Here is a 27,979-nt window from a genome sequence, read left to right as displayed (position 1 = left end):
AGTAGGAAATGTCAGACTCTCTCCCCCACCACTTTTTCATCGTTGTATAATGAGGGAAGAGAAAATGTTCATCCTTGAAGTAAACACAATTTGCTGGTAGGGCCAGTTCTGGTCAGGCTTTCTCAGAGCCTGAAAAACCTCATGATGGATTTGCCACAGCCTTTATACAAAGTTAATCTGATAGCCACGCTCCCATCTGCTTTGTTAAATTGTGTTGGACTCTGTTCTGATAATCTCACTTCCCCTGATACACTTTGGAGGTTTGGCCAAATAATACATATGAAAGCATTCTCCAGTCCTCCAAACATATATCAGAACTGGCCACCCCCAAATTTACCTTGGCTTCCATCTTTGTTCTGATTAATTTCCTTTTGTTACCTAGGTAACTCTTACTAGGTGCCTATTTCATATTCATATCAACAAGAGCTAATTGCTGTAAAAGGATTATGCATCTAATATCCTTTATGGGCAATTTTCAGCAAATAGGTAGTGATTAACTGCCCTGACCTTACCTGTGATCCCACTTATCTAAATGGGACAGGTTTTGCAATTTAGTCTCCTAGTTCCAAATCTTCTGCACTTACGGGCCTGGGAGACATTTTAGGTGAAAGCAAACTGTTTTTTTCACTTTACAGAGTGTTAAGACTGTGGCTGTTCAATTTTTTTATCAAAGTTTTTTGTTAGGATTCAGAATCCATTCTTAGAGATTGCACTTTGTCTGCCACCCAGGTTAGCAAATATGTCATATTTGTGATGGGTAGCTTTATTCCTGTCTTTGTCCCAGACTTCCTCAGAGCACAGGCAGTCCTGCAGGTCATTGTAAACAGTGACTTTTGGATGTGGAAAAGCCAGCCTTAGTTTGAGATTGCAAATTTCCTATTTCCCTCTGTCTTAAGGAATTTCTGAATTAATCTTAAGGAATTTCTGGTCTTTAAGAATAAATGCTTGATATTTGAACATATTACCCCATCACTGTGACAGAGATATCGATTGTACCATCCTTAATGCTTTTCTGAACAGTACAAGGACAAACACTGATGTGGGTGAGGGACCAATTATTCCTTGCTGTTGCTCTGTCAGTATTTCAGGTTCTAAATCTCATAGAGTGTTCAAAAACTTAGAGAACCTGAGAAGACCATAGTGAAGTGAAGCTTTTTATTACCTGCCCACTCATGGCAGAGTTCCTTTTCAGGAAGTTCCTTCTGCAGGTGTGCTGCCTAGCATTGAGGGAAGGTATCTGGAAAGTAATGTCCATCAGGAGATGTGGTCACTGATCAGCAGACACTGAATTTTACATTTGAGGCAGTTTAAAGGTCTGAGGAGACCCTCTTCCCTGATAGGCTGTGTTAATTCTGCTGCTAGCAATCCAGTGAATGTCCCTCTGGACTATGTTATAGTGGACAGAAGGGCTTCAGACAGGATAAATAGCTGGTTATTCACCATTAAAGCTCTCTTAACTTGGAGTTTTTCATTATGTCTAGTATAAAGAAAACAATACAGGATGTGGGTACATTCTTACATCTTATCTGTAAGTGGATGCGATTGTCTTGATACGGGGTGACAATGTGACACTTTCCAATTTCAGTCAGGAGCAGGAGAGATCCAGGCATTTCAGTAGAAGTCGCAGCCACCATAGAAGGTGATCTGAAAATCTTCTGCTCATAAATGAAATTTTCAGTCTAAGATAGCTGGTGATTTCAAGATTTGGTCGGTCTTGTTTTGAATAGGGATAGTCTCAGGCCTCAGCAGCACAAGAAGTCCATGATAGAAGCAGCTGAAGAAAATTCAGTTTTGCTTAACTGTGACATCAGGCTGGGGCTTTTGGAGTATGACACTCTTCATTGCGTTCTGGCTGCTGCCCTGAATTTCAAAGAGAATAAAATGGGCTGCACAATGGTGAATGTGAAAGCTTTAGGGGCACAGCTGCTGTCAGAATTTATATATCTATAATTCTTTTGACTGGAGAATCTTGTAAGTTGCCAATGCTGACTAAATCCTCACAGCTTCTAAAAGAAGCAGAATTTATTATCCTTTACAGTACCCATCAAGATCACTGGAGGCTCTTGGAGCTCAGAGAAGAAGAAAGAGATTAATGGAACTCTCCTCTCCATGAACCCAAATCTTTGAGTTTTGAGCTGAGGGTTTGTACTGGCTACTGTTACTTGTAAACCCATTCACTGAATGCCAGTGTAGGCAGCTGGACCAGTACACAGTACTGCACTGTAGATCCTGCACTACGGCCTTTGGCATTTGAGATAGGCTTGTTGGAGTTTAATAATTAGAACCATAATTATAATTGTTGGAGTGTGATGGTTATAACCAGTGTTATGGACTATGGATTTCTAACTGGATCCTTACAGAAAGATACTGGGTTTGTAAGAAAGAAACTGCACTTGGTCATTTTGGAGTCAGAGAGGGACAGCTCATGAACATTCCTGTAGTTGTCCAAACACTGAAATTCTATGTAATTTGGGGGTTTAATTAGTACATAAACACCTTACATAGCCATGCCAATTCTTTTTTTCTTCCTTTTTTATCTGAAAATCCTTTTATTTTATAAACATTAATCTCCAAATACCAGAGTTATAAAGTGGAATTTGGTTGGGGGTACAACCATGTTTTCGAATGGCAGTATCTGTTACTTGAAAGTAAGACTAAAATTCTTTTATCTGCCAGTGAAATTTGCAGTCTTGAACATGTACCTCTAGCTCCAGCCTTCATGATCCTGGCATTTCAACTGCCATTCCATGCCAGCCACTCGTTTCTACTTCTCTTTGCCTTTTTATCATTGTTCCAATAATTGAACAGTGGTTGCAATTAGGTGGATGAACAGATCTGGCTGTTGCATCTCTGCTGATGACTTCATTAGGAATGAGGAGTCTGTGGGATGCCTGGAAATCAGTGTCATCATTTTGGCACTGTCTGTGCTGCACTCACTGAGCGTCGCTCTCAGATGGGGACCACTCTCAGATTAGTGGTTTTGTGAATTTTTTTAGGGAAGACAGCAGATCTGTGGTAGGAAAAGAAAAGGCTCTGAAGGGACCTTCCTCCACATCCTAGAATTATAAACTCAGCTTAGTTTACCTTGTATTTTAAGCTTTGAAGTTGCAGCCTGAAACCCCAAATTACATATCATCCTGTATGTTTCCACAGCATGTGTGCTGTTGTTACCCTCCTAATCACTACCTGCTCTGTTGTATCAGCCTTCCCTTCAAAGATGAACTGTTTTCCATCCTTTGCAAGTGTTGTGACATTCTTGTTTCCATGAAGCTCCCTGCCTTACATGAGTTTAATAAATAGTTACCTAGTTCCTCTGCTTACTTATTTTCAGCACAGCAGTGTCTGACTTCTGGCCCTTCCTAAATCACTGAGTCACTTGAAGCATTTTTGCTTGTTCAAAACTAGTATGATGTGGACAAGTTTGACCTACAGTTTGAAGACCAATGTTTTCCATTTGCTCCCTGTTCTGTTAATGCACGTCTTCCAGGAGTTTACAAAGTTTGGGATTTGGGGTTTAGGGATTTGGGGCTGTCAGATGAGGAAAGGAGGAAAATGGAATTTGAAGGTTGTCTAATGCTGTGCACCTTCCTTAAACCAACAGCCAGAGGCAATAGTAGTTAGGTGTTTTTTTTGTTTTTTTTTTTTTTTTTTTTTTTTTTTCCAGTATTGGAAAAACAGAACTGAGGAGAGGTTGTTTATGGATTTGAAAAATGTTATGAATGTAGTTTACATTACAGTCCTGTTTTTCAAAAATGATAGACTGATGATCACAGAACCAAAAGAACCATCAAGGTTTAAAGAGACCTTCAATATCATCTAGTCCAGCTGTCAACCCAGCAGCACCACGATCACCCCTAAGCCATATTCCCAGGTGCCACATCCAGGTGCTTCTTGAACACTTCCAGAGGTGGTGACTCTGGAACTCTTTTCCACCTCAAATCAGTAGCAATTTGCAGGTTTAAAGTGATGCCTGTGAAAAGGTGCAATATCCCGTGAAGTCAGGGCGTTCAGGCACTTGGCATAGAATAACCACAGTTGAAAGGGATCTCTGGAAGTTGTTGTGACCACCTGCTTCAAGTGAGAATAACATGAAGAGCAGATTTTTTTGTTAAAGACATTATCCTTTTGAATGTTGAAAATTTCCAGGACTGGGGTTTCTACAGCTGTTCTGTTGCAGTGTGTGGTAAACCCTCATTGTGTAATTTTTTTCCTTAAAATTTAGTCAATTTTCCCTTGCTACAAATTTTGTCTGCTACCTCTTTTTTTCACTTTACGCTGAGATAAACCAAACATTTTTTTTGCTGTAATCTCCCTTTCTCAGTGAATGCTACTCAGCAGGTAGTGATCAAATGCTTCATGCAGCTTGGCAATGCCATGAAGAGGACTCAAAGGTGTTTGAACTAAATGGAAGTTGCATCACTTGCTAAAGTGCCACCCGTGGTAATGTAAACCCTCAAACTATCATTTTAGTATCATGTTTCCCCATTATGCTCCTTTACATTGAGGAACAATTCTTTTACCCTTAGCCTTCTTGCCAGAGATTTCTTCCCAAACAGTTGTACACAGCTCTGTAAATGTTAGAGTGACATTTGGAGTAGATTTGAAGAGCACATGTGCTCCTTCTTGGTTTTCCTGAGTCTCTGCCAAGCTTCAGTATGGCAATATAACCTCACTCCTCACCTCCCAGGGCTAGCAATAACATTTACAAGCTACAGTTTCCTCTGTCTGCAAATATTTCCAGTGTGGCACTCAGTGCTCTTACAGCTCCTCCCTAGGCCAGTTCTTTGTGATTGCAGCCCAAAGAAAGGAGAAGCAAAGTTTATTTCATTGTGGAGTACAGGAATTTATTTTTTTTTTGGTAACTCTCCACCTGACAACACTCCTTGATTAGTTTATACTCTTCTGTATGTGGTGACAACAGGAGTGTAGGAGAAAGGTTTATTAATGGAGAGTGATTTGGGAGCCATGTCCCTAATATGTCTTCCCTAGGTCAGGTTAAAATTTGGAAGGTCTCCATTGAAGCTGCTGTTGTAGAGAGGCAAAAATGTTGTAGGATTTTACCTTACAATGGTAGAAGCCTCACAGTTTTAAATAGTTCCTTCAGATTTATTCCACTTAAAGATGAAAATTCTGAGGACAGCTTTGCAGGATTTTGGTATAACATTGAAGCAGAAGAGCAAGTGTTAATTTTGGACTCAAAAAAGAAAGTAAATGCTGTTCTAAAAAGAAAAAATCAGAATTGCTTTTGTTCATAACCAAAGTAATTTCAAAGTCTAAACTCTATGAATCGAGGTATTTTTTTTTTTTGTCTGAAGGACATTATAGTACATGTACTGTGTGCTTAGGGCTCTTTATTTGCCTTCTTTACCTGGTTTTTTTATGTGTTCCATTTTGTGGATACTTTGTCAATAGTATTATCTGCAGGCTTTGATTATGCATTTGGGAAGACTTCAAAGGGGTAGTAGGTATATACTGGAACAGTGGGAGACAGTGGTGGAAGGAAAATTGGTGAATAGAGTATTTATTGTCTTCTCACTCTGTAGATAAATAAATAGGTGTGATTTCCACTTCAAGATTCTTCAGGAATTTTTTCTTTTATATGAAGGAACACACTTCTGGGCTATTTTCAGGCCCATAAATAAGATGTTTTAGGTAATGTTATGAAATAAAATTTGCAAGTTTTTGTAAAAAATGTGTTTGGTGAAGAATATTCATCTGGATGTCATCTGGCCTATGTAAACATCTGCCAGCAATTTTTGTCTATAGCAGGGGCCTTATAAGTGACAGCTATTACTACTGCTCCACCAGTATTCTTGCTCCACTAATATTCTATTTGAAAATGTGATGAATGCCTTGGAGCTTGCTCTGTTATGTCTCCTGTTTGCTGTTCATTTGGAACTGTTTTGTGCCCAGTGCACTGGTGAGCATGTCTTATGTAATTGCTCTACTTTAAATGCTTGTTTGGTCTTAACTGGCATATGCTATTCAAATTGGAAGACTTGAATTTAAGAAAATAGCGTATAAACCAGAAAGAAGCCAGAGATGAGAAGCAGGAGAGGCAGGTTTTAGAAAATGCAAGCTAGGAGAAGCTTAGTAGACAGGAGTTTACTTAGTCTAAAATAGAGTGAGGGAGCTGGAATAATGATATACTGAGTTTCAGCACAAAGATCCTTTTGTAAAGCAGCCTAATACCCACTTGGGAGTGGAGAAGGGAGGCATCACCCACCTTAATCTGAAGAGATGAAAAACTTGAATGGTTGAAAAAATACTTTGGTCTTTTAGAGAGCTTAAATACCAGCAAAACCAGTCTGATTTCTTTACTTTTTTGTAGCTGTATGTGTCCAAGATTTTTACTGTTCTATCTTCATGAGTTTCCAGTGGATAACTCATAATAATACTATTGACATCTTGTCAGTTTGAAATCTCTAAAACAGAATAGCTTTGTTCTTGCTATCAGAGTAAACCTTATCAGTGGCTTATTTGTGATACTTAATTGTTTGCAGGGTTAATTTGTGATACTTAATTGTTTGCAATTTTGCTAGACTAATAGAGCCCATTCTTACTTCTAATGTAATGCTTCAGTTTAGGCAGGTTTTTAAAGATGGTTTTGTGTTCTCTGTTTTTGTCTCAGTGCTAGTGAATTACATTTATATGCCTTCATGTTCCTCTTTCCTGTTTGGTGGGCTAAGTTTCAAGAGAAGTCCAATGACACTGAGATGGGAGACATCCAGGAAAAATTCAGTTTACTGCAGAAGGTGTCATAGCACATTTAGAAAACATGGACTTATGCATCAGTGTCGTGGTTTGACATTCGTCAAATTTTGTTTATCAGCTGGGAGATAGGACTTTGGGAGAAAAAGGCAAAACAGGCACAACTTAAAAGTAAAAACAGATAGGTTTTATTAATATACACTGAAGAAAAAGAGAGGGAAAAAAAATTGAGACCTGCTGAGACATTCACTTTCCTCCTTCCCTCCCGCAACTGTTCACTTTCCCACACACCACAGAGAGAAAACTATGATTTTTCAGTCAGTTGCCACCAATTAAACACGATTCTACATCACCTTGGGAGAGGAGCCTCTAGGGTTATGGAGAACACGCCACAAGAAAAAAAAAATTGAGCGACTTTCAGAGATCTGCAACCACCCGGAATTTTTGTAGATTCTGTGCAGTCTCACCCATATAACAGTTTCCATGCTCTTCATGGGCTTCCACGTGTTTGGGGTATCATTTTAAGAATGCTTTTCTAGTACAAAACAGGGATTCTCTTGCATTTCTAAATTCACTTCTCTTTCAAAAGAAATAGAAACCTCCTTATTCTTTCCCAGGGGCCGGGGACATATTCTAATCAAAATTCTTAATTAAAACCCATGTATATCAATACACACAGCCCTTTGGCTAGAACTTGCATTCCCCCAAGCAACATTAGGATATTACAAAAACAGTCCATTTCCCCATAATTCACATCTAGAGAAGTCTGGTCAGAAATGTCCACTTCCTCCATCCCATCTTCCAGTAGACTTTCTCAGTTCTTTCACTGACTTTTTTCTCAATGCTCTCTCTCTCTCTACATTTCAAATGTCTTCCACGGAGGAGGGAAAAGGGTTAAAGTCTTTGCTTAGAGTTGTTCTTCAGCAGACTCAAGGCCACAGGTGATGGTCAGGGGAGAGGAAGGGAGAACGCAGGCTCAGGAACATTGATAGACAAAATCTTCTCCACCCCTGGTCAGACTCCAAGCGATTTAAACTCAGATCAGCTTCCTGGCGCTCCGGAGAAAAGTTCTTAAAAGTCTTTTCTCCTTCAGCCCAGCGGCTCTGGCAACCAAGGCCCAGAGCATGGCCACCGTGCGCAGGGCCAGACTCTGGTCTGCAGTCCTCCTCCTCCTCTCCCCATCGGAGGGGACAGAGGGGACACGGCCAGGGGACAGAGGGGACACGGCCAGCCCTGGACGCTGTCCCACAGGCAGGGCCCCAGCCCAACCCCATCCACGAGGTGATGTTACCTTCTCGGTGATAGGAAAAGGAAAGAGACTGAGTCACCTGAAAGATTGTAATTTAAGGCTGTGTTTCCAGAGGCGTAGAAACACTCCCATTCGTCAGCCAAGCTGTCAGTCACAATCCATGCCGAACCACCACAGTCATCGAGGAGCAGTCCCGGAGTGTGCTTAGGGCACCCAGAGGTCCTGCCTGGCCGCTGGGGCTCCCCACCCTGCTCATGGCCATCATTGCCCGTGGCCATCAGTCCCTGTGGCCATCAGTCCCTGTGGCCATCAGTCCCTGTGGCCATCAGTCCCTGTGGCCATCAGTCCCTGTGGCTATCAGTCCCTGTGGCCATCAGTGCCCGTGGCCATCAGCCCCCACAGGGGGATGCTGTGGCAGGGCCCCTCTCCAGGTCCCCACAGTGTGCTGGCCAAGCCAGGCCCATGTGCAGCGCTGTCACTGTCGCCCTGCCTGGCAGCTCATCTTCCCCGTGGCCTGAGCATGGACCTGCCTCATTGTCATGAGGGTTCCCAGCTGGACCTGGCCCCGTTTGCACATCTGTCCCACTCACCTTCCTGTGTGAGCCCTGGGCAGCAAGGCACTGGCACAGGGAGCTCCACAGCTCCTGGCACCCATCCTGCTCGATTATGTGCAAGGTTCTAATCACTTGTGAGCATTTCAAGTTCTCATCATATCTTTTCCACCAAAACAGGAGCATTATCCCTTGGGCTGTCATCAGATTCAGTCTGAGTGGTATCCTTTGGGCTTCCCAAATTACTTGTCAGGCTTCTTTGGTTGAAACTCATCTGTATGGAATCCACTCAGACAGGAAAGTGGATTTATTGCTCTTTTTAATTTTTTTTTTAATTTTGTTTTGTTTTAAAGAGTAATTTTGGTTTTCAGAAAATCTATTTTTTATTTGGGGCTATTTGTCTGCTAGTGAATATGTGAGGGCAGGAGGTGAGCTGTGCAATCAGTGCCTGCAGGAAAGTGTTTGGTTTGTGAATACAAAGCTCAGGCGCTTTAGGGATATTTGAATTCCCAAGAACGTGGAAATCTTTGGTTGAAGGGTTTTGGTCTGGCAAATGTAGCCTGGGAAAATGTCCTGTGCCCTGAACTGCTGTAGCTGGAGACTTCAACTTTCATGAAGTGTGGGTATTTTTAATTCTTTTTTGCACTGTCACCTTCCTGAAAATTTCAGGAAGAAACGACACTATTTGTAGTCTGGGAGGCATAGGAAAAAGACCACAGGGAAGAACAGGAGTCTACAGAAAAACTAAAAGGGAGAAGAAAGAAAGGAGACAAGGAATGGAGATTAATACAAGAGAGAGGTTAGAAAGCAGGAGAAATAGCATGAAGAGGTCTTGAATAATTTTCTGTCTTTATGCTAAGAATATGCCTGTTCCATCTCCCTAGGAAGTTTATGCAGAGCCTTGTGTGGAAGCAGCAATGAATTTCTCCTTTGGATGCTAAGTGTAAAATTAAAACTGGCAGGTTCTGAGAGCACAAGACTGGGAAGCTAATTGCTCCTAATAACATATTGATTTTCACAGATTTCTGGCATTATATCAGAGCAGTTTTGAACCAGCACCTGTGTTTTTCCTCTTCCCATCTCCAAACTAATGGCAGCTAAGCTTCTGGCACTGGGATCACAAATAAATGCCACTCAGTTTTTTTGTCTGTACAAATCTGTGGGGGTCTCAAACACGCTTTCACGTATTGCTCCTTTGCACCCAATATAATAGCTACCCTAAAAGTAGAAGGGTGGCAGAAATGTGCATGTGTTTTAAACTTGGATAACTGTGCTGCTGCCTGTATTTCTGGTGCTGAACAAAGCATTACAGTCCCATTGCTGCAGATGGCTGAGGACAATTGAATGGATGCCTGTGTTCAGGCAGAAGTTGCCAGCACTGGGAGGTGTCTGGGAGGCTGAGGTCATGCATTTGTTGCCAGGTTACATTCAACCCTGAGCACGTTTGCTGTATGTGTTACTCAGCTGTAACACGCTTTTCTCAAGCTTTGGGGACTGAGTGTCAGGAAAAGGAAGTAGGTTTATTTGTATGACTGCTACTAGGCAATACCCTCCTCTGAAGGGGTATTTTCGTAGCTGGAGGGAACTGTCTGCTTGGAAGATGTGCTGAAAGGCTCTCAGATACCCCAGACTGTGAAGGTTTGTAAAGTGAGAATGAAATCTTGTCATTTTTGAAATATGTCAAGTGCATAGGGCACACACAAGAGCAGAACATTGTCTCCCGGGGTTGTGTGGAGCCTGGGTCAACTGTTTCAAGATATTTAATTTTATCTGCTTAATTGTTATGGGGTTTCATTGCATCATATTTGTAGCATACTGGCTGGAGGAGGGACAGTAATACCTGATTTAGGCTACTGTGTGAGGTCAGCTGAAACAATGTCCAGACTTTTATGTTATCTTCAGCAATTCTGAGTATTCTTCAGGTCCTTCTTACCTAAATACAATAGTAAGGGTTGGGATTTCTTGTCTAAGGACAGTAATTATCTGGCAATGGGATCACTAAAGCTGAAGGACAAGTCTGACTCATTATTACCATGCTTTTGGTTTACCCTAGTCACTGCAGAAAAACTCATGTTTTTAAAGCACCTGGTTTTAAAACACATGGCACTGTGGAGAAGTAAGCAGCAGAGCTGGGACACTCGTGTCAGCTACTCCCACTTGTAGTCCTGATATCCTCCAACCCCCTTCCCACAGCTCTTCATGTGCTAGGGCCAGCAACTGTTTCATGCAGGGCACATCTGAGCTGAAGAGCCATTTCATGCTTGGCTGCATTTTCTAATACAATCTGCAGCGAGAGAGGGGAAAGAGAGCAAGAAAGGTTTGTGTGTACATAGGAATTGCCTTTGAGTGTATGTATAATATACAGTACATTTAGTTCCAGCTTGCAGCTGTGGGTGGCAAGTGAGAGGTGCAGACGTGAGGGGGAAGAGAAATTGCACTTTGAAAGGAAGAAACTATTCTTCCACCTTGAAAAAGAAGCTTTTTTTCCTTCTCTGTTTCTTGGCCAAACGAAGATGGGGCAGCGCTGGCAGCTGGTACCAGAGACGTGTGTCATGTAGTGGCTGAGTGGGTGATGTGTGTAGAAAGCTTTCCATGTACAGACCATGGCAGTGTGTGGTGAGTGCAGCTAAGAAAACTGGTGAGTAGGGGTATTCACAGACATCCTAATGGTGCTCCCAGAAAAGTTTTCTTGGTGTGTCTGTGTGTCAAGTGGCTGCAGATGGGCTGCACACCAGCTGTTAGTGTGGTGGGTTGCTGTACCTGTACAACTGGAATGATCCTCACCAAATCTTTTGGAACCGTATTGATGTCTCCTCTGCCACTTTGTCAGCTTGATATGTAGATCTTTATTTACCACCTCGTTTGCATATTTATTGCATTGCAGTTCTGTTACTGGCAATTTTGGAGCTTGCCATGGGTGCTTTATGGCATGGACATTTGGCTGTTCCTCAGTTCCCCATGGATTTAGCCTGCTGTAGCATCTAACTTTAGACATTGAGAGGATGTAAGGTTAAGGTTCTGCCAAGCTTGCTGTTTCCTGATGGAAGTTCCGCTCTCATCGGCTGAGAAAAATGGGACAAAGGGCTGAAACATAAGGGGAACATCTGCATTCCAAAGACATGTTTTGCAGTTGGTTAAATTAGATGGGCTGTTAATTTTCTGGGAGGTGGTGGGACGGGTGGTGCCTGGAGAGAATCCCAGTTAATAATTTGAGAAAACTTCAGCTGAACTGAACTGGGTATGGAGCTGGTAAGAGAGCTTTATGGAGCAATCCATCCATGCTTCTAGGAAGCTGAACCAGTCCATTTTTTTTTTTTAACTCTGAGATTTTGATTTGTAGTTTTATGGTAGAAGCTGTACATGGAGCCATCTCTACAGCTCTGCCTTTGGTAGGGATTGGCTGTGAGGAATAGGAATGCTCTGATTCATACATTAATATATTTATGTAGATTTGTAAATTTTGCAGAAAAAAATGCTTTTGAGCATATTCCGTGAAAAAACAATGATTGCCGTGCTGTAGTGCTTGCTGCAGTTATAACACAAGACTTCAGTTCTACCCCTTAGAGGAGAATATCACTTTCTACAGGCAAGACCCTGAAAAAATAGGGAATGCTAAATTTAACCGTTTCCTCAGCTGAAATTCCAATTTTCTTTGACATCTTCAGAGGTGATAGAAAAATGTAACTTCTTTCTTTGCTTCTTTCTCCCCTCCTCCTGGCTTGCATTGTGCCTCTATCTTCTAACTTTTTCTGCATTTGAATGGCACTTGGAGTGGAGTTCAGTTTGTTCCTTTCTTCATTTGCATTGGTTGTGTCAGCAGAGCTCTGCTAACACTGGTTGTTAGGAAGTTGTGGAAAAATATGAAATCACAAAACGGAACAAATCTGATTTAGAAAAGACCTATTAGGAAATTCACTGTACACAGCTTTTTTGTCTTTAAAGTGATATCGATGAAATGAAATTTCTCTCTAAATAAGCAACAGCAAGAGTATCAAATTAGAACTCTAGTTACTCTAGTCATTACTGCTAGTCCTAGGGAAGGCTGGACTTCAGTGCACTGAAGGAGATTGCATTTCCTGGAAGATGTGGAAAATGCAGGCCTTGCTCACTTGTAATCACAAAAGGGCTCTGTCCTAACATGTTTGACCTTGGGAATTATGTGTCCCTGGGTACTGCTGTCACCAGTTGCAGTGAACACCATATCTTTCTTTACTGCTCATATTTGCCCCACAGGGTTTCTAGATGCAGTTTAAATGTGTGTTGCATTTTACCCCCAGTTCCATACCTTTCTGTGGCAAGTGCTATGGTTTCTGTAGACATAGTGCTCTATGGTAGATGTGGGAGCCTTTCAGAGGTGTCACTTCTCATTTTTTGCGCTCGTTTGCCGATTCCTTGCAGAGGCCTCTATCTTGAGCTATGATGGCAGCATGTACATGAAGATCATCATGCCTATGGTCATGCACACAGAAGCAGAAGACGTGTCCTTCCGTTTCATGTCCCAGCGTGCGTATGGGCTGCTGATGGCAACCACCTCCCGAGACTCGGCTGACACGCTGCGCCTGGAGCTGGACGGAGGCCGCGTCAAACTTATGGTCAATCTAGGTATCGTATACACACCTCCCACTGCCCTCTCCACTATTAGTTTGGGCTTGTGATTAGTGTTTCTTTAAAAATTATTTATTTTTCTGTTGGTTTGATTGGATTGATTTCGAAAATAACCGCTGAGACTTTGATAATTATATTCTCTTGCGGAGGGGCGTTCTCTTCCGCTTTGCTGCATGGAGATTTGCTGTCGGTTCTTCGTTATGGACAGTGTTGGTTTTTTAAGTCTTTGAGTTTTTAAGTTTCCTTTCTTGGTCTGGGACTGGTGAGCTCTGTGTGAAACATGCTACTTGGTCCATCTTTTGATCAGTTACATCCCTCATTCATCCAGCATCACTCAAAACAGTCAAAGGCAAACATGGAAAGGAAACAAAATGGATGTGGTGGCAAGCAGAAGTCCTGTGAAACCCCTGCCCTTTGCATAATTTGGCAGCATTTGATACTTGCCATATTTTTATATATCTAATAAAAAAAGCCTGGTGTTTTTGTTGTGCCTCTATAAAAAAGAAATTAACAATAATAAAAATGCACCCCCTGATCCCAAAGGGCTGTGTTCTGTCTCCTTAGAGTTACACTTTGCCAGAAAATAATTAAAAAAGACAATTAGAAACAAGTCTAACAATAACTATAATACAAAAACAATTGGGAATGAATGTGCTATTAGATTAGCCTCAATTAATTTTCCTTCCAGTCTTTAGGTATTCTACAGAATGACAATTTTTTAAAGATTGTAAATACATGAGTTGAAGCTTTCTTCCACTTTTCAGTGATGCAGCTTGTTGTTTCGTGTGAATTCAGGAATATAACTAAAAAGAAGTTCTGACTGAAAGGGGCAGAACTAACAGAATAGTGCATAGTCTTATACCTCTCAATGTGTAGGTTATTTTATATGAAAGTATGTTTATGGTCCATGAAAGCTTCTGTCAGCTTTAAAGTTCTAAGGCCCACTGGAACGAGTTTCATATTTTTTAAGCTAATAGTATCAGCATCTTCAGAGCCCTGCTGTGGCTATCAGGAGCAAACCATGTAGCAGCTTTGTTTGTAGAATATGTTGTCCTCTGGAACTAGCTTGCTTTTTAAAATGGTATCTAGTGGATTTTTTTTTTTTTTTTTGGCTTTGAAATTGTGAGCCAGACCCTATTATTTACTTTTTGAATAAGAAAGTGAAGGGAAGAAGATGCATCAAACAAGTTCTTTCTCTTAAAAGGAAAGTGTCCATCTAAAAGTGTATAGAAACTCTTGCCTTTTAGTAGATAAAAGCAAATCACCAGCCAAAAAATCCCCATATTTTTGCATATTTGCTCTGCTTAGCTTGACTGAAGAAGCATAAAGGACTATTGAGTCTGTAGCTGCATAAGAGCAGGTTGCTGTGCTGTCAGGACTGGCCTGTAGGACAGATGGAATAGATGAACCTCAGCTCTGACAGTAACTCCTCAAATAAAAGAGAAACAGCACTCTGATGACAGCCATCTCTGCCTGTATTAACTCTAAGAGAAGGGAAATTTCATAGATTTGCAGGGTTTTTTCTGGAGAACAACTCAAAAGAGCTGCTGTTGAGCCTCCCTACACGTGCAAAAAGAATCTTCCAAAGAACCTCAGAGCATTTGTTTATCTATATATGTTTGCATTTTCTTCTGATCTAATTAGTTATTGCTAATAATCAAGAAAAATGAGATTATATTTTCCCCATTTCATATCTTGAAAATTATGGCTAGCTATTTTTTTCTCAGAAAATAAAATTAATCACTGAAAGGCTGGTAGTGGCGTGCTTCTGTTGGGGAAGTGATGGGGCAACTGAGTATCTGCCCATCTCTACAGTATCCTATTGTAGCCCAGAGATTGTTCTTTTACTTTTCAAGTGTTAGTTTCTCTACTTGTTGGAAGGAGAATTCTTTGCACCCTGTGAGGGATGTGCTAGTATTTTAGTAAGGGCTGATTTTATCACCTTTGATATTCCCACATGAGAAGTACTACAGCATGAAAATTGCCAGACTTCATCAAAAATTGTCACTTTTTCTTCTGAGAAAGGTACCGCTTGTTTGATTCTGTTATATCTCCGTAAAAATGAATGGAAATTAAGGGAATTGCTTATTTTGGGTATTTGGAGCCTCTTAGACCCTACGTGGCTATGGAGGGTATATTTATATAACCCTAAATATACTTAGGGTTAAATATACTTGTTTTAAAGCTTTCTCTTTCCTTTCCAATTTTCATTATATCATGCTGATAGGAAGTATTTTCCCTCAGGGCCTGTCAACATTATATGCCTGATTGGCATTAGTCACTTTTAGCACTCAGCTGGGCTCTGTGATGCCATCACCCAGCCTAGAGATGGACTGTTCAGCATTTACTGTCTGGCACCTAAAAGATGTGGCTGAAGATTTGACAGATGGTCTGCATGTGTCCAGAAAAGATGTGTTGTTGACAGCTTAATGCAGGGACAAAATCTTTAAACAAACCTCTGTGTAAGCTGAAGGCTGATTAGCGGGGACTGAAGTCTGCCACACTTTGCCAGTTTTCAGCTGTAAATTTTTGTGAGGTTGAATCTTCCCCAGAGTGGCTGTAGGCTGGATCAGTGGAAACCTGTCAGCACTCTCCTGTGTCTGACTGAACAGAGGGGTGGTTTAAACTGCTGGAACCCAGATTGAGCTTCACCTCTCCTTTATTCAGATTTATAAAACTGTCAGCAAATGTCCTTGAAACAGGGCTTTCCTTCCACCAGAACAGCAGTTGCCTTGCTGTTGAAGAACAGAATTTGAGGAGGAATCACCTTACCAGAGCCATTCATTTCCAGTTGTTTAAGTCACAGTAATTCTGTACGGAGACTGCCCATAGCCCAAATGTCACAAACCAACCCAAAATCTTTATCTGACCTTGCCAAAATCTCCTTACCAATGAGAAACAGTCATCAACACCACCTCTGAACATCTGAGTATGCTTAGTGCTGACTAGCTATATATCAGTATCCCCCAAGCATCTAACCCATGATAGAGGTGTGTGAAAAAGGACTGTTTTGAGGGGTGAGTTATTTAATTGTGCTTTTCTTATGTCATTAAATACTGTTACTAAGAGCTGTCTCTTCCTTCTCTTTGATCTATTCCATTCGATTACTTACTATCACCTGTGTCTTTATTAAGGTCTGTCCTATGGTGTGTTTTTTTTTTTTTTCTTTCTTTTCTTTTTGAATTTTTTGGGTGTTTTTTTGGGGGGGTTTTTTGGTTTGGTTTTTTTATTATTTTTTTTTATTTTTTGACTCTTCTGTGTGTTTTGGTTGTGAAGCTTTCCCATAGCCCATCAGCCATGGTAAATCAAAAGATGGTATTCGACCCTTCAAAGGCCTGAAGCCTGCGGCCCGCACGGCAAACAGCCCTGAGAACAGAGCATACAGAGCAGCCTGCAGGGGCTGGCATATCCCTCTCACCCCTCACCCAGGGTCCACACCACTCAGGGGACAGAGAGACACCGGGCGTGGGTGGGCATGGGCAGCTTGGAGCTTGCTCTAGAAGGTGGGAGGGAAAGGAAGAGCAGCAATCAGTAATTCCCTAAGGAAGGGGGTGAGGAAGTTGCTTTAGTCCTTTTACAGTGTGGGTGCCTGAGGCACTGCAAATCTTCATGTTGACAGCGTGAGGCTCAGTAGTTTAAAAGTTTTTGTTGTGTTAAGAATAGAAATCCAAATGTGATGCATACCTCACTTCTATTGAGAAGGATTTTGAACAAATAGGTCTGGAGTGGAAGGAGAGAGAGAGAGATAGAAATTAAGCAAATCATATCTTGGAACATGCTTGGGAATAATTTTTGATGCTGACATGATGTGCAGAAAGGGAAAGAAATGGCTGGTCTCATAGGGAGATCCACGTTCACATCTTTCCTCTCATTGCTAAGTGGCAGGTTTATAATGTTTTACTGACTTTCATTAAAGAGTATTTTGGATTTTTTTCTTCCTGGCCTGGCATGTCTCAGGTCACTGGTGACTAGGATAAATATTTCCTACCTCTTCTCATTTAAGGAAATGTAATCATGTCTTTCACATCTCTTTTCCTGAGAGAAATCCTGAAGGGTGTCAGAGCCACATCTGCCCATCCAAAAGGGAAAGTTTCTTTTGTCATTTCAACATAAAAGTAGCACAAGTAGGAGAGAGGCAAGGAGCTTCAGTATAACGTAGGGTAAGTATGCACAGGACTTTATCTAGTTTTCCCATAGGAAATAACTCAGAGTAAGCTTAGAAACAATTGGGGCCTGATTATCTTTTTTGTCCTATACTGGCCCATATGTACTCTTCCATAGCCACTTATGGCTGCTCATCCAAAGGAAAAACCATTTTGTCCTCACACAGTAAAGGTAACTTTCTTTTTTGATTCCAGGATTAAACAGCCTGAAGCTTTAGCAGCATCAAATAGATATTGCTATTTTCAGACAAAAAGATAAAAATGGTAAGAAACATAGGCCTAAATTGCAGATCTCTGCTGCTAAAGATATGTCCATTCAAACAATGGATCCCTTGTGTTAGCTAACTGCAGTTCAGCTATTTAACCTTTTGGAAGGAGAGTGTCTTTGGCCCGTTTTCCAGGCTCTGGAAAAACTTTCATCTGAGCACTAAGGAAGGAGCTTCTGGTTTACATTACACAATTAATGAAAAGAAGGTAACTGCAGAAGATCTTCCCAGCTAATACTGCTCCTCATGCAGTAACTGACTCTATTTTCACTTCCCTACTATCCACCACACTCCTCATCCAGTTGCTGAACTGGCAAGTGACTGGATTTATAGCTGCCCAGGCATATTCATCTGCAAAACCTGCCAGCCTTGATAAGAAGGCTGAGTGCCCCAGATAATGATTAATGGAAGTCTTGTTGCCCTGGTACTGTGCAGGAAGAATCCCAAGGAGTTTTTTTTAGTTACTCATGAATTAACCAGATGCTGTTGTTTTGAGCACCTAAGACCAGGCTACCCTGCACCCTCACCACCAGGAAAAACCTCCTCTGCTTTGGATTTGTACTGTTGTACTAGTTTAGATGAACATAAATGTTTTCCTTTTCAAAAACTGATTTTAAGAGGGAAACAACAGCTTCATGTATTAATGGCTGAAAAATTTTTGGATTGCTTTGGGCAAGGCTCAAATTTAAGACAAGGAAAAAAAGCCTATGCTCATTCTTTGATGGTGGTGTGGTGGTGCTGGTGTAACAGTGCAAGCAGATACCCTCTCTTAGCTGCCCAACTGCAGGATCCCCACTGACCCAGCTAGATTAAACCTATTAAACCTGGATGCCTCTTTTGGTGTCTGGGTGTTTCTGTCTGGCTCCCAATCACATGGCATTGCAGACTTTGTGCTCACAGTCTGGAGATGTAGTAGTGCCATGTACTTGTCAGGGCAGCCCTCTCAGTGGCCTGGACTCATTCTTTGAAATAGGAATCTTGCAGCCAAGGTAAGGGCTACGCTGGTTTTCAGTCTGAAACATCTATCCATTCATCTGGAGTAGTGCCTCAGCCTGAGGCCAAGCCCTAGGACATATTGATATTGTGGTATCACTGAAAAAATAACCCCACAAAACTCTGCAGACATCAATAACACAAGAGTGATTTTAGTCTCTTTGATGAATGTTGCTGAGGACCAGCCATGTGTCTTTCCCTTTCCAGCATACTTGCTCTTTAGTCCTTAAGAGATTCCCATGTTCCAGCTGTAGCAACTCTCTCGACCTCACTTGCCTGTGGTGAGACTCGGGTGTCTCTCTTGCTGTCACTCTTCATCAGGTCAGAGAGGGAAGTTCCCTTGCATGTGCTTCAGAGCTCCCTTTACCCCACCCGACTCCTGTAAAGGGATATAGCCACCACTGTATGGTGATCGTAGCAGTTGCTCCAGGGCTGTTTGCTCCCACTTTTCTGTTGCGGTTGACGACACATGACAAACCTAATCGCACAAAACCAAACCCAGATTTTCTCAGGAGAAGTTCTGCTTGAAAACAGACTCTCTCTGGCTATGTACCTCGTGATTGGTATGTCCCTGCTCATTACAACTCTTTATTTATTATTTATAGACTCTTGTTCTTTCCCCTCCTTCATTTTTTAAGAGACATTGAGCTGCTGAAATAGTTTTCCTACATCTGTCCGAGCAAACATAAAATTGGTCCAGTTAAGAAGCAGACCGCATTATATTTCTCTGCCATTCTATATAATCTCCCTTGCTGGGCCATATCTCTGTAATAAATCCAGATATTCCTGGTGATTAAAGCTCAGGTTGTCCAGACAATATGTCCACTAGCATGGTGCTATTATTCATGGCCTTGATTTCCTGGGAGAAGGTCAGCATAGCCCAAGATACGTAATAGCACTAACATGAAACTCTCACCCATGTTGGACACCACAGCAGGGGGTGTTCACGAGGCTGTAAATAGGCATTTTTAAATGAAAGATCCTCTTATGGATCGTATCCTGAGATATGCTGAGCATTAGTGTGTTAAAAGAGAAGCAATGCTCAGAAGCCCTCTAGCTCAGGCTCTCCTACCTCTTTCTTTGCGGAGGCTCCTCAGTTACCATTTAGTAGATTCCACAGGCATAACTCTTTATTTTTCTATCCTTTCACCTCTCGTTGTCCCTCCCTTACCTGTGACCTCTGACTGAAGCAGGGCCAGCAAAGGTTCCCAGATCTGCCACTTCACTGCCCGTTTCATCTTCTCCCTGAACGTTCCCAAGGCCCCGTTGAGTCTCAGCGTTCAGACAGCGAGATGAGACTGGGCTCTGAGCAGCTGGCAGGGCTGGGGGCCTTTGGACGAAACCCCCATTCTCCCTGCCAAGCCCAACAACAACAACAACAATAAAAAAAGCATTCCCAACCTCCAGAAGTAGCTGAAATCTGGGCTGGGCGTTCGTGCGGTTAGCTGTTTGCAAGTGGCCATTTTATGATAGGACACAACTGGGCAGTATGTTAACCCTTTCCTCGCCTGAGCGGACGGTGTCAAAACGTGGCCGTGCACATATTAAAAACCATTCTGGGCTGGCTTTGGGGGAATGAGAAGAGGGTCTGTCTTTAGGAGAGCTGGAAAGGGTTAAATATTGCACCAAAAGTCTCGTAGGCTGATTTTACAGGTATTCTCTTTTGACAGATGGCGTCTTTATGCAATAACAATACAAATTAATTTAAAAGAAACCAAGTGTAAAGGTTCACTTTGAGCTTCAAGCTTCTCAGAGAAATTGCTGAACGTCTCTAAAAAGCAAAATGACACTTGAGTGTGACTTGTGTCTTGAGGGAGATTTTTATGCCTTAATTATAAAATTTTTAATTGTAATTCATATCAGTTCATGGTCTGGAGTGGAAGATAGTCTTAGATTTCTAGGTTCCTATAAAAAGAAAAGAACTTTCTGTGTCAACATGTGGCTATGTATATATATTGGTATATTTCTCTATACATATGTATATATATACAAATATATATATTTATGTAGCAGATATTTACACAGAATATACTGTACATATACACCCACTCCTGAACTTGTACAGACTGTGTATAAGTATAAAATGGCCACATCTCTTTGCGTGTGTCTGTCCCCGGAAGGGTGGACTGATTGTTTTTGGATGTCTGCAGCTGTTACCTTGAAGGATGCAATTTCATCTTTCATTTATTTTTCCCCATCTAGACTGTATCAGGATAAACTGTAACGCCAGTAAGTTTCCCCTCAAGTTTCATTTTGTTCTCTTTCTATATATATTAAAATAACTTTATTTTCTTTGCTGTTTTATAAGCTGGTTTTATTTTATTTTTTTCATTATTTTTCTTTTCTTTAAAAAAAAAGTCTTCTGAAATTGAAGGATTGGGTGGGATATGAAGCTGGAGAGGGAGGAGGGAACACTTTAAGGTGATTGTATGTGGAAAATTTTTTATTTGGTTTCTCCAAGGAGGAGATGAACTGTTATTTCATAGCTTTGCAGAAGAGCACCTGAGGAACCTGATGAGCTGATATTACATTTCTCTGGTAACCTGTTGTTTTTATGAAAACTTTTAAGGAGCCACATAAGAATAACAACAGGTATTGTATGCACTTCTCCACTACAAAAAGGCAGGCATTTCTAAAAACAAAGAAAACAAGCTTCAAACTCTTGCTTTATTACAGAATGGTGACAACATGATATTTATTCAAGGTGGTTTTCATGTGGGTATAGAATAAAGAAAAACTAGATTTTTCATTTAGAGTATATTATATGTACCTCATATATATGTGTATATATATGGTATTTTCCATTCTTGCGTTTCTGTAAGAAATTCTGTATGAACCTCTGGGTCAGTCACCTAGATTCCTTTCAGTATGTAGAAGTAGGGAGGAAGGATTATAAAATTTCTGTGAAAAATAATAGTGAAAGATCATATCCATTTCTAGACTGCCTGAGCAAGCCAGATCTTTTCTGTTCTGCTTCAAAGAGCTGATCAAAGTTGATGTAGGCCTCAAAGTAAAAAGCACTCCCCAAACAATGGAGCTGTTTAGCTCTCAAGTGTGCTTTAAGGCTTACCTTGACTTATTCTGACCAGATTCCTGAACTGGCAGGGTCTCTGTGTTAGATTTTGTGTACAAGTATTTATGAAGGGCAGATGCCAGCTGATTGAGGACCCTTCTTTGCACGGAAGTGTGAGCAATTAGTTTTTTGGATTTTGGAAGTGGTCCCTGGGAGCCTGTAGCTGGGGAGAAACCCTGATATGCTACAAAAGCTTGTTCATGATAATTTACTTTATTTCAATTATTAAATTGTTATCTCAGCCTATGTGTTTTACCTTTTTCTGATTTTCCTCCTCATCTCACTGATGGGAGCAAGCAGCTGAATGGTGCTTAGTTGTTGTATGGGATTAAACTGCTACAAGTGGGATTAGTCAGTGTATGACTCAAATCTTGACAGGTCTTGAATTCCTTTTGCTTTTCAAAGTTTTCACACTAAATTTCAAGATAGAATGTGCAGTAGGAAAGAGTATCTTGAATGTGCGAGCTGAGATTGCCGGATTTTACACAGCAGTGGCGGGGAAATTTACATAAAAATAGGATCTTTTGCTTCATAGGAGTTCACATGCTCTTGCTGCTTAGCCACCTGTAACTCCATCAGAACACTTGCCCTACAGTTCTTGATGTTTGTCATCTGAGGATCTATTTCCTCTGGTGCTGGACAACAATCTGATGTTGTCACCATCTTCAGCTTTTGATGACAGCTGCCTGTGAAAGGCTTAGCTATGGAAGACTATCTTCAGGTGGGGAGTCAGCTTTAGTAGCAAGTAGCAATTATCTGGTTTTTATGCAAATAAAAAGTTAGCACTAATTGGAAGAAACATTAAGGAAAAAAACAAGGGAAAAAAAAAAAAGAGAGGAAAGAGAATCCTGTAATGAAAGCAGTGGGAGGACAGTTTGAATTCCATGTTTTTGTTAGTTTCCCCATAAGCATCAAAGCATCTTGAATCATTTTGCTACCATGCATTTTTAATAGTTGAGCCTGTTGCATTTTTAAATACAGTCTTCCTCTGAGGGTTTAAATTTATTTCTTTATTTAAAACACTTCAGCTCTTCCTAATTTATTTTTTATGATGCTTTGCTGAAAATGAGCATCTCTACTCTTAGTCCCTCTGATACTTTGTTTTTTTTTGCTGCCTGTTGCAATAACTCAGGTCAACTGTCCTGTTTCTTAGAAGAGAACCTGCTGGGGATTGGTGAAAACTGTACCCTTGAATGACTAAAATATGGTTAGGCAGAAGCAGACCAGATATCACTGTAAGCATTCCTGCAGGCACACTGACATTTACTTGTGCAGAGGGAATTATCCACGTACAGATATTTCTGCCAGGGTCTGTTGAAATGAGCAGAAATGTTTTAAAGTAACTTGGCAAATGGGCTTCCCAGCAGTTAAAGAGTTCCAGGTCAAACAGTCACCACTGGTAACTGAATAGAAGGGACCCAGTCCATCATTTCAAGGTAAACAGAGATGTACTCCTGGGGTGTCATGGAACATGTAGCTTAAGAGCCCACTGCTTCAAGCATTGAAGTTCATGCTGCTTGAGAGGAGTCTTGCCTATTGTCCCAGGTAAGCGTTTATACTTGCTCCTAATTTTCATTGAAAAGGTGGAGGACTTTTCTCCTATATATTTTTGGGCTATTGTATATCTGATGTAAAGTATTGTTTTCCATCATTTCTTCTTACCTTCTCTCTGTGTTTCATCATTGTTGTGTTTCATAGCTTTTACCTGTCTCTTTACTTACTTTAATACTCATCTCATCCTTTCCTTTCACTCTTGAAGATATCTAAACTGATCTTTTCTCTTTCTGCACATTTAGAAGGACCCAACAATGCTTTTGCTCACCCATATCTAGCTGTATAATAACTCTCTTTTCCTCTGAGTGTGAAATCGTGCGAAATCAGCACAACCGAAAGCAGGACCTGGATCTCCAAATAAACTGTGTGAAGGTGCCTTGAATGATTATTTTGTTGACTGGATTCATGGGGAGAAATCGGTATAGTCTAAATATAAGTCTCTTGGATTTTTGCCTACATATATTTTATTTTTTTAATAGGATTTCCTAAGAAAATGGTCCATCTCTTGTAATCTGTTTATTGAAATGCGTTGCTCACTTTGAAGAAAGATGAAGTTGTGGTAGTTTTATAGTTTGTGTCACATCTGATGCTCTGATTTTTCTTAGTTTTAGCAAAGGTCCTTAATTTTGTTATTCTTATCCATGACCCCACTTCATATCAGATCAGATGTAGATAGTTTTGTGCATTCTACTGAGTATTAAGTGTGGAGGGCAGAGCTGTGTGTGCTACAGATTTGTTAGAATTTGGAGGTGTTTTCACACTATATTCTTTTTAGGCTACTACTCTTGGTCTGGTTCTTTCTCCTCACAAGCCTTTTATGTGCGGTGTGTCAATATTCAGTTGCGTACTTTGACACTAATTCTATGAGAGATCTGCCAAAAACAGCTCTTTGGGACAGTGAACACTTCTGTCTTATGGCTTGTTATTTCATAATGAGGCTTTTTCTTCTCACTTAAGCATGCCAGGCAAACCATCCTCTATTTTCATGTCACTTTTGATGCCTCAAAACTTCCATATCTTCTTCTCTTACCTGCTGCTAAAAGCATAAATGGAAGAGAATAAAAAATTAGTCTAATCACTACTGCACAATAGATTTTGTGTCTCTGTGAGATCTCACATTTAACATGTTGTTTGAAATCCAATTAAGTTTTGAAAATAATGGCAGCTAGAATATGTTTAGTGTTCCTGTTTCAGTTGCTGCTTACTGTGTTTCCTGTCTTATTCAATGCAGTGTTAATGCTTCATTTTATTAAGTGCCACTGTAACAACATAAAATACGAATCTATGATGTGTAACTTTCTGGGAGAGGTTTAAAATTTTCTCTCCTTCTCTATCATCATAAGTAAATAGGAAGCTGTGCTAACTCTAATCAAAATATTGTAAAAACAAATGCACTTATCTGATTCTTAGTGATATTGCTCTCATTTTAATATAATCTTAATAGTACTCTAACAAGAAAACATTCCTTTGAAAGTGATTGAGCATACGCATCATATTTGTGACTGTAGTATCTCCTAGCTCCATTTGAACATAATCAGGAAGAAATGAATACTTATGCAGCCTGAAAAGTGTCAAGTCTGTAGTATGTCATATTGTAATGGTGAAAGCAGAGCTGGTGGCTGTCTGTAGCATCTGCACAGCCCAGATGAGAATGTTTTTGCCTTTAAGCAGTCTCACACTTGGGATGTTGGTCTGGCCTTGTGCTGCTGCTGCACCACAGTGCATGGGAAAATAGGGGAGCAAGCCTGCCTTTGCAAGATTTCTGTCAGGGGGTCAAAAGTAGTCCTCCCAGATGTTTGTCAGGTGGCCAGATAAGAATTCTGTTAGAGGAGAACCTGCCCTGCTGTATCCATCAACCCAAGTGAGGTGAGGCTACTGCCACTGCTTGCTCCCAGGTTCTATTTGTAGGGAGCTGAAGATGTGTCCTTGGCAGCCCTATTGCTAGAGTTCACATGCCTGCTCATGGATCTTTCCAGTCTCTGGCACCATGAACATCTGGACCTGTTGGCCCCGTGGTCTGACTCCAGTCACAGCACTCAAAGCCCTGTACACCCTCATGCACAGAGAATAAAGAGCTCTCAGCTGGGAAAGACATAGAAAGGAATTTAATAAGGAGACAGGACAGGTTGCACTGATCAGATAAACATGCTGACCTGCAACTATTTACATGCTCAGCCCTTTTTATCCCTTTACCCCTATATTTATTTTCCTACTCTTGCTCTTCCCCAAATCACCTGAACTTCTCCCTTTTTGTGCCTTTGGTTTCTCCCTAAACATCCCATAGTAAGTCTGTCTGACTCCAAAGTCCTTTTCCCTGACATTAGGTATGTGCCACCCTGTGCAGCAGTCCCCTTAATCTAAAAGGTGATCTCAAGATCTGGTCCAGCTATCATATAGTGATGAGTGTCATGCTGGGACACAAACCAATGGCTCGGCCAAAACAGCCCTGGAAGAGACCTGGACAAGGTTTTTATTGCTCAGGAGTCTGTGATTTGTGCTCCCACCTGCTGCTGTGCCCCATGCTCCTCTGGGCTTGTGCATATGGGTCTCTGGTGGGTTGATGGCCTGGATATTACCCAGGAAGATATTATTTGTGCTTCCCCCCCGATGCTGTCTCTCTGAGCTCCTTTATGGATGTACTCTATTTCATAACACAACAAATTCCTCTTCCCTGTGGCAGCTAACACAGAGTGACCTCCTTTGTCTCAGACTTTTTTGATTCAAGCCCATTCCAGTTCTCTAGTGGGAAAAATACCCTCTTGACTTAATGCTGTAGTTTAGGAATGGTGTTCTCCAGTTTAGTACTCCCACTGAAAAGAAAACCATGAGCCACACCCCTCTCTCCCCTTCAGTGGGAGACAAAAGGCAGAGGAAAGTTATGAACCATTTATTGGAATCATCCATGAGACAAGGAAATGAACAGCAGCAATGTCAATAATGAAAAATGTACGAAGGGTGATTTACATGCAGAATACCCACCAAGCCTGAGACGATGGCAAGCAGACCCTTCACCCACCACGCTTTCCCTGTGACCAGAAAGGAATAGTCTTCCCAAGAGGGAGTGAAAAAGAGTCCCTTTCCCTGCCCTGGCAATGACATGAAATGGTGTTGAATAATATTAGGACCGTGGCTATGCCCCCACAGCTCCAGGCGCCCCACCCTCATGGCTACTGCAAAAAATTAACCCTGTCCTTAATCCAAACCAGGACACATTTTCAACTCAGAGGTTTTTTGGTACCCCTATAAAGTGAAGTAGTGCTTCTGAGCTTGTTTTACAAAGATAGCAGCAGAATCCATGCAATTATCAATTGCAGTGGGGAGGGTAAAAGTCCCTTTTGGGGCTGGGCTCCACATGGACATCTTCTGTCTGGTGAGAGAGAAAACGTAAAGCACATATGAGAAACTGCTCCACGTCACTGATTGTCTAGACAATATGTCTTCTGTAGATTACGTGGTGTAATTAGTTGCCAGAACATTCACCTTTTTTTATTATTCAAAGAGCATTGGCACAAAACTGAAGACTCATGCCTCGGGATCTAGGAGGAAGCCAGTATTTTATATGCTATTAATTTTGTTTGCGAACAACTCAGAGAGAGCATCTCTAATGAGGCTTTAAATAGTTATAAAGACAAAAATCAATCAGCATGAGCACTGCTTGCTATGGGTGCCACCTGTTCTGTAAATTTAAGGCCAAATCAGTGAGCTTTAAGGATCAGTGGATATTGGATAAGGAGTGACTGGTAAAGAGGTACTAGTGATTACCATTATTGAGGGCAGAACACTGGGTTTAATGAGCACAGTCTTTTCACAGTGTCTTTAATCCTCCTTATCCAGACAGTGCCATGAAGATTAAGGTTTTGCTCTGGCATAACTGGTTTGAGCAATCCTAAACTGTGGTTTGCTTTATCACAGAGTCCCTGAATCCCAGAATATTTCATCAGGAGCCACAGATCTGGGCTACAAACACAGGTCAGTGTTTGCTAGAATTCAGCTGGGCCCAGCTGCTAGTTAACATCAGTCAGCCTTCATCTTCCTGCTCATACTGTCCCGTGCTTTGAAAGTCTCAGTTCTGCATCTTCAGTTTCAGTACACAGGGAGAAACATCAGGATGGAGAGATGGCAATGATGAAAGCAGAGCTTGGCAGAATGTGTTCTGTGTTATTTTTACCTAAATTGCTGTGGTGAAACCTCACAAGAAAGAAAACTAACCTTGGAAACTCCGCTGTCATCTGTCAGAAATCAGTGACCCACTCTTGGTTTACTGGCTATCATTCCTACCCCAGCAAATTTTCTTGATTCATTTTGATGTTTGAAGAGATTATCTTTGTGGTTTTTTGTACATTCGTAAATATGTAATTTTCAATTCCTGTAGTAACTCACCCCTTCTGTGGGATTATAACTAAAAAGGAGAACTGTTTTGAAGGTCAAAACAAACCATACCAATCATCCTGTCAGTCACTAAGATAGATAGCCATTACTTAATGTTAGAAATGCTAATTAAGTATTGAGATCCTGGATGCTCTAACAAAGGTTATGAAACATGAAAATTTTGAGGTAGGTTTTTTTTTAACTTTTTAAAATTTTTAAACTTTAGTTTTAGAGGATAAAGATACTGTTGGTGAAGCTTGGAGTAACCTAGGAAGGAGTCTTGTGATGCTGAGTTTTGTTTAATGATACATTGAATTAACTAATCATGGTCAGCAACATTTCTCTCTTATCCACCAGTTGTTATATTATCAGCTTCCTTTCTCATGTCTAAAAAACCAGTCTTGTTTCCTTTTTTCCTTTTCTATTGCAATATTTGCAGGGTCACA

At 41.1% G+C, this 27,979-nt stretch overlaps 1 protein-coding gene across 1 annotated transcript in view; it reads left to right on the top strand.

The window, feature by feature from the left end:
• Positions 1-13,563, top strand: part of LOC136362967 (neurexin-3) — an 81,544-nt gene extending 67,981 nt beyond the window's left edge. Inside the window, exon 5 of the mRNA XM_066321976.1 lies at positions 12,910-13,563. Coding sequence (XP_066178073.1) covers positions 12,910-13,166 — 257 coding nt within the window. The 3' untranslated portion in view covers positions 13,167-13,563. The remainder of the gene's footprint in view (positions 1-12,909) is intronic.
• The last annotated feature ends 14,416 nt before the right edge of the window (positions 13,564-27,979 follow it).

Source organism: Sylvia atricapilla, chromosome 6 (genome assembly GCF_009819655.1).
Source record: "Sylvia atricapilla isolate bSylAtr1 chromosome 6, bSylAtr1.pri, whole genome shotgun sequence".
Taxonomy (NCBI): domain Eukaryota; kingdom Metazoa; phylum Chordata; class Aves; order Passeriformes; family Sylviidae; genus Sylvia; species Sylvia atricapilla.
This window is presented reverse-complemented; position numbering and strand designations above follow the sequence as displayed.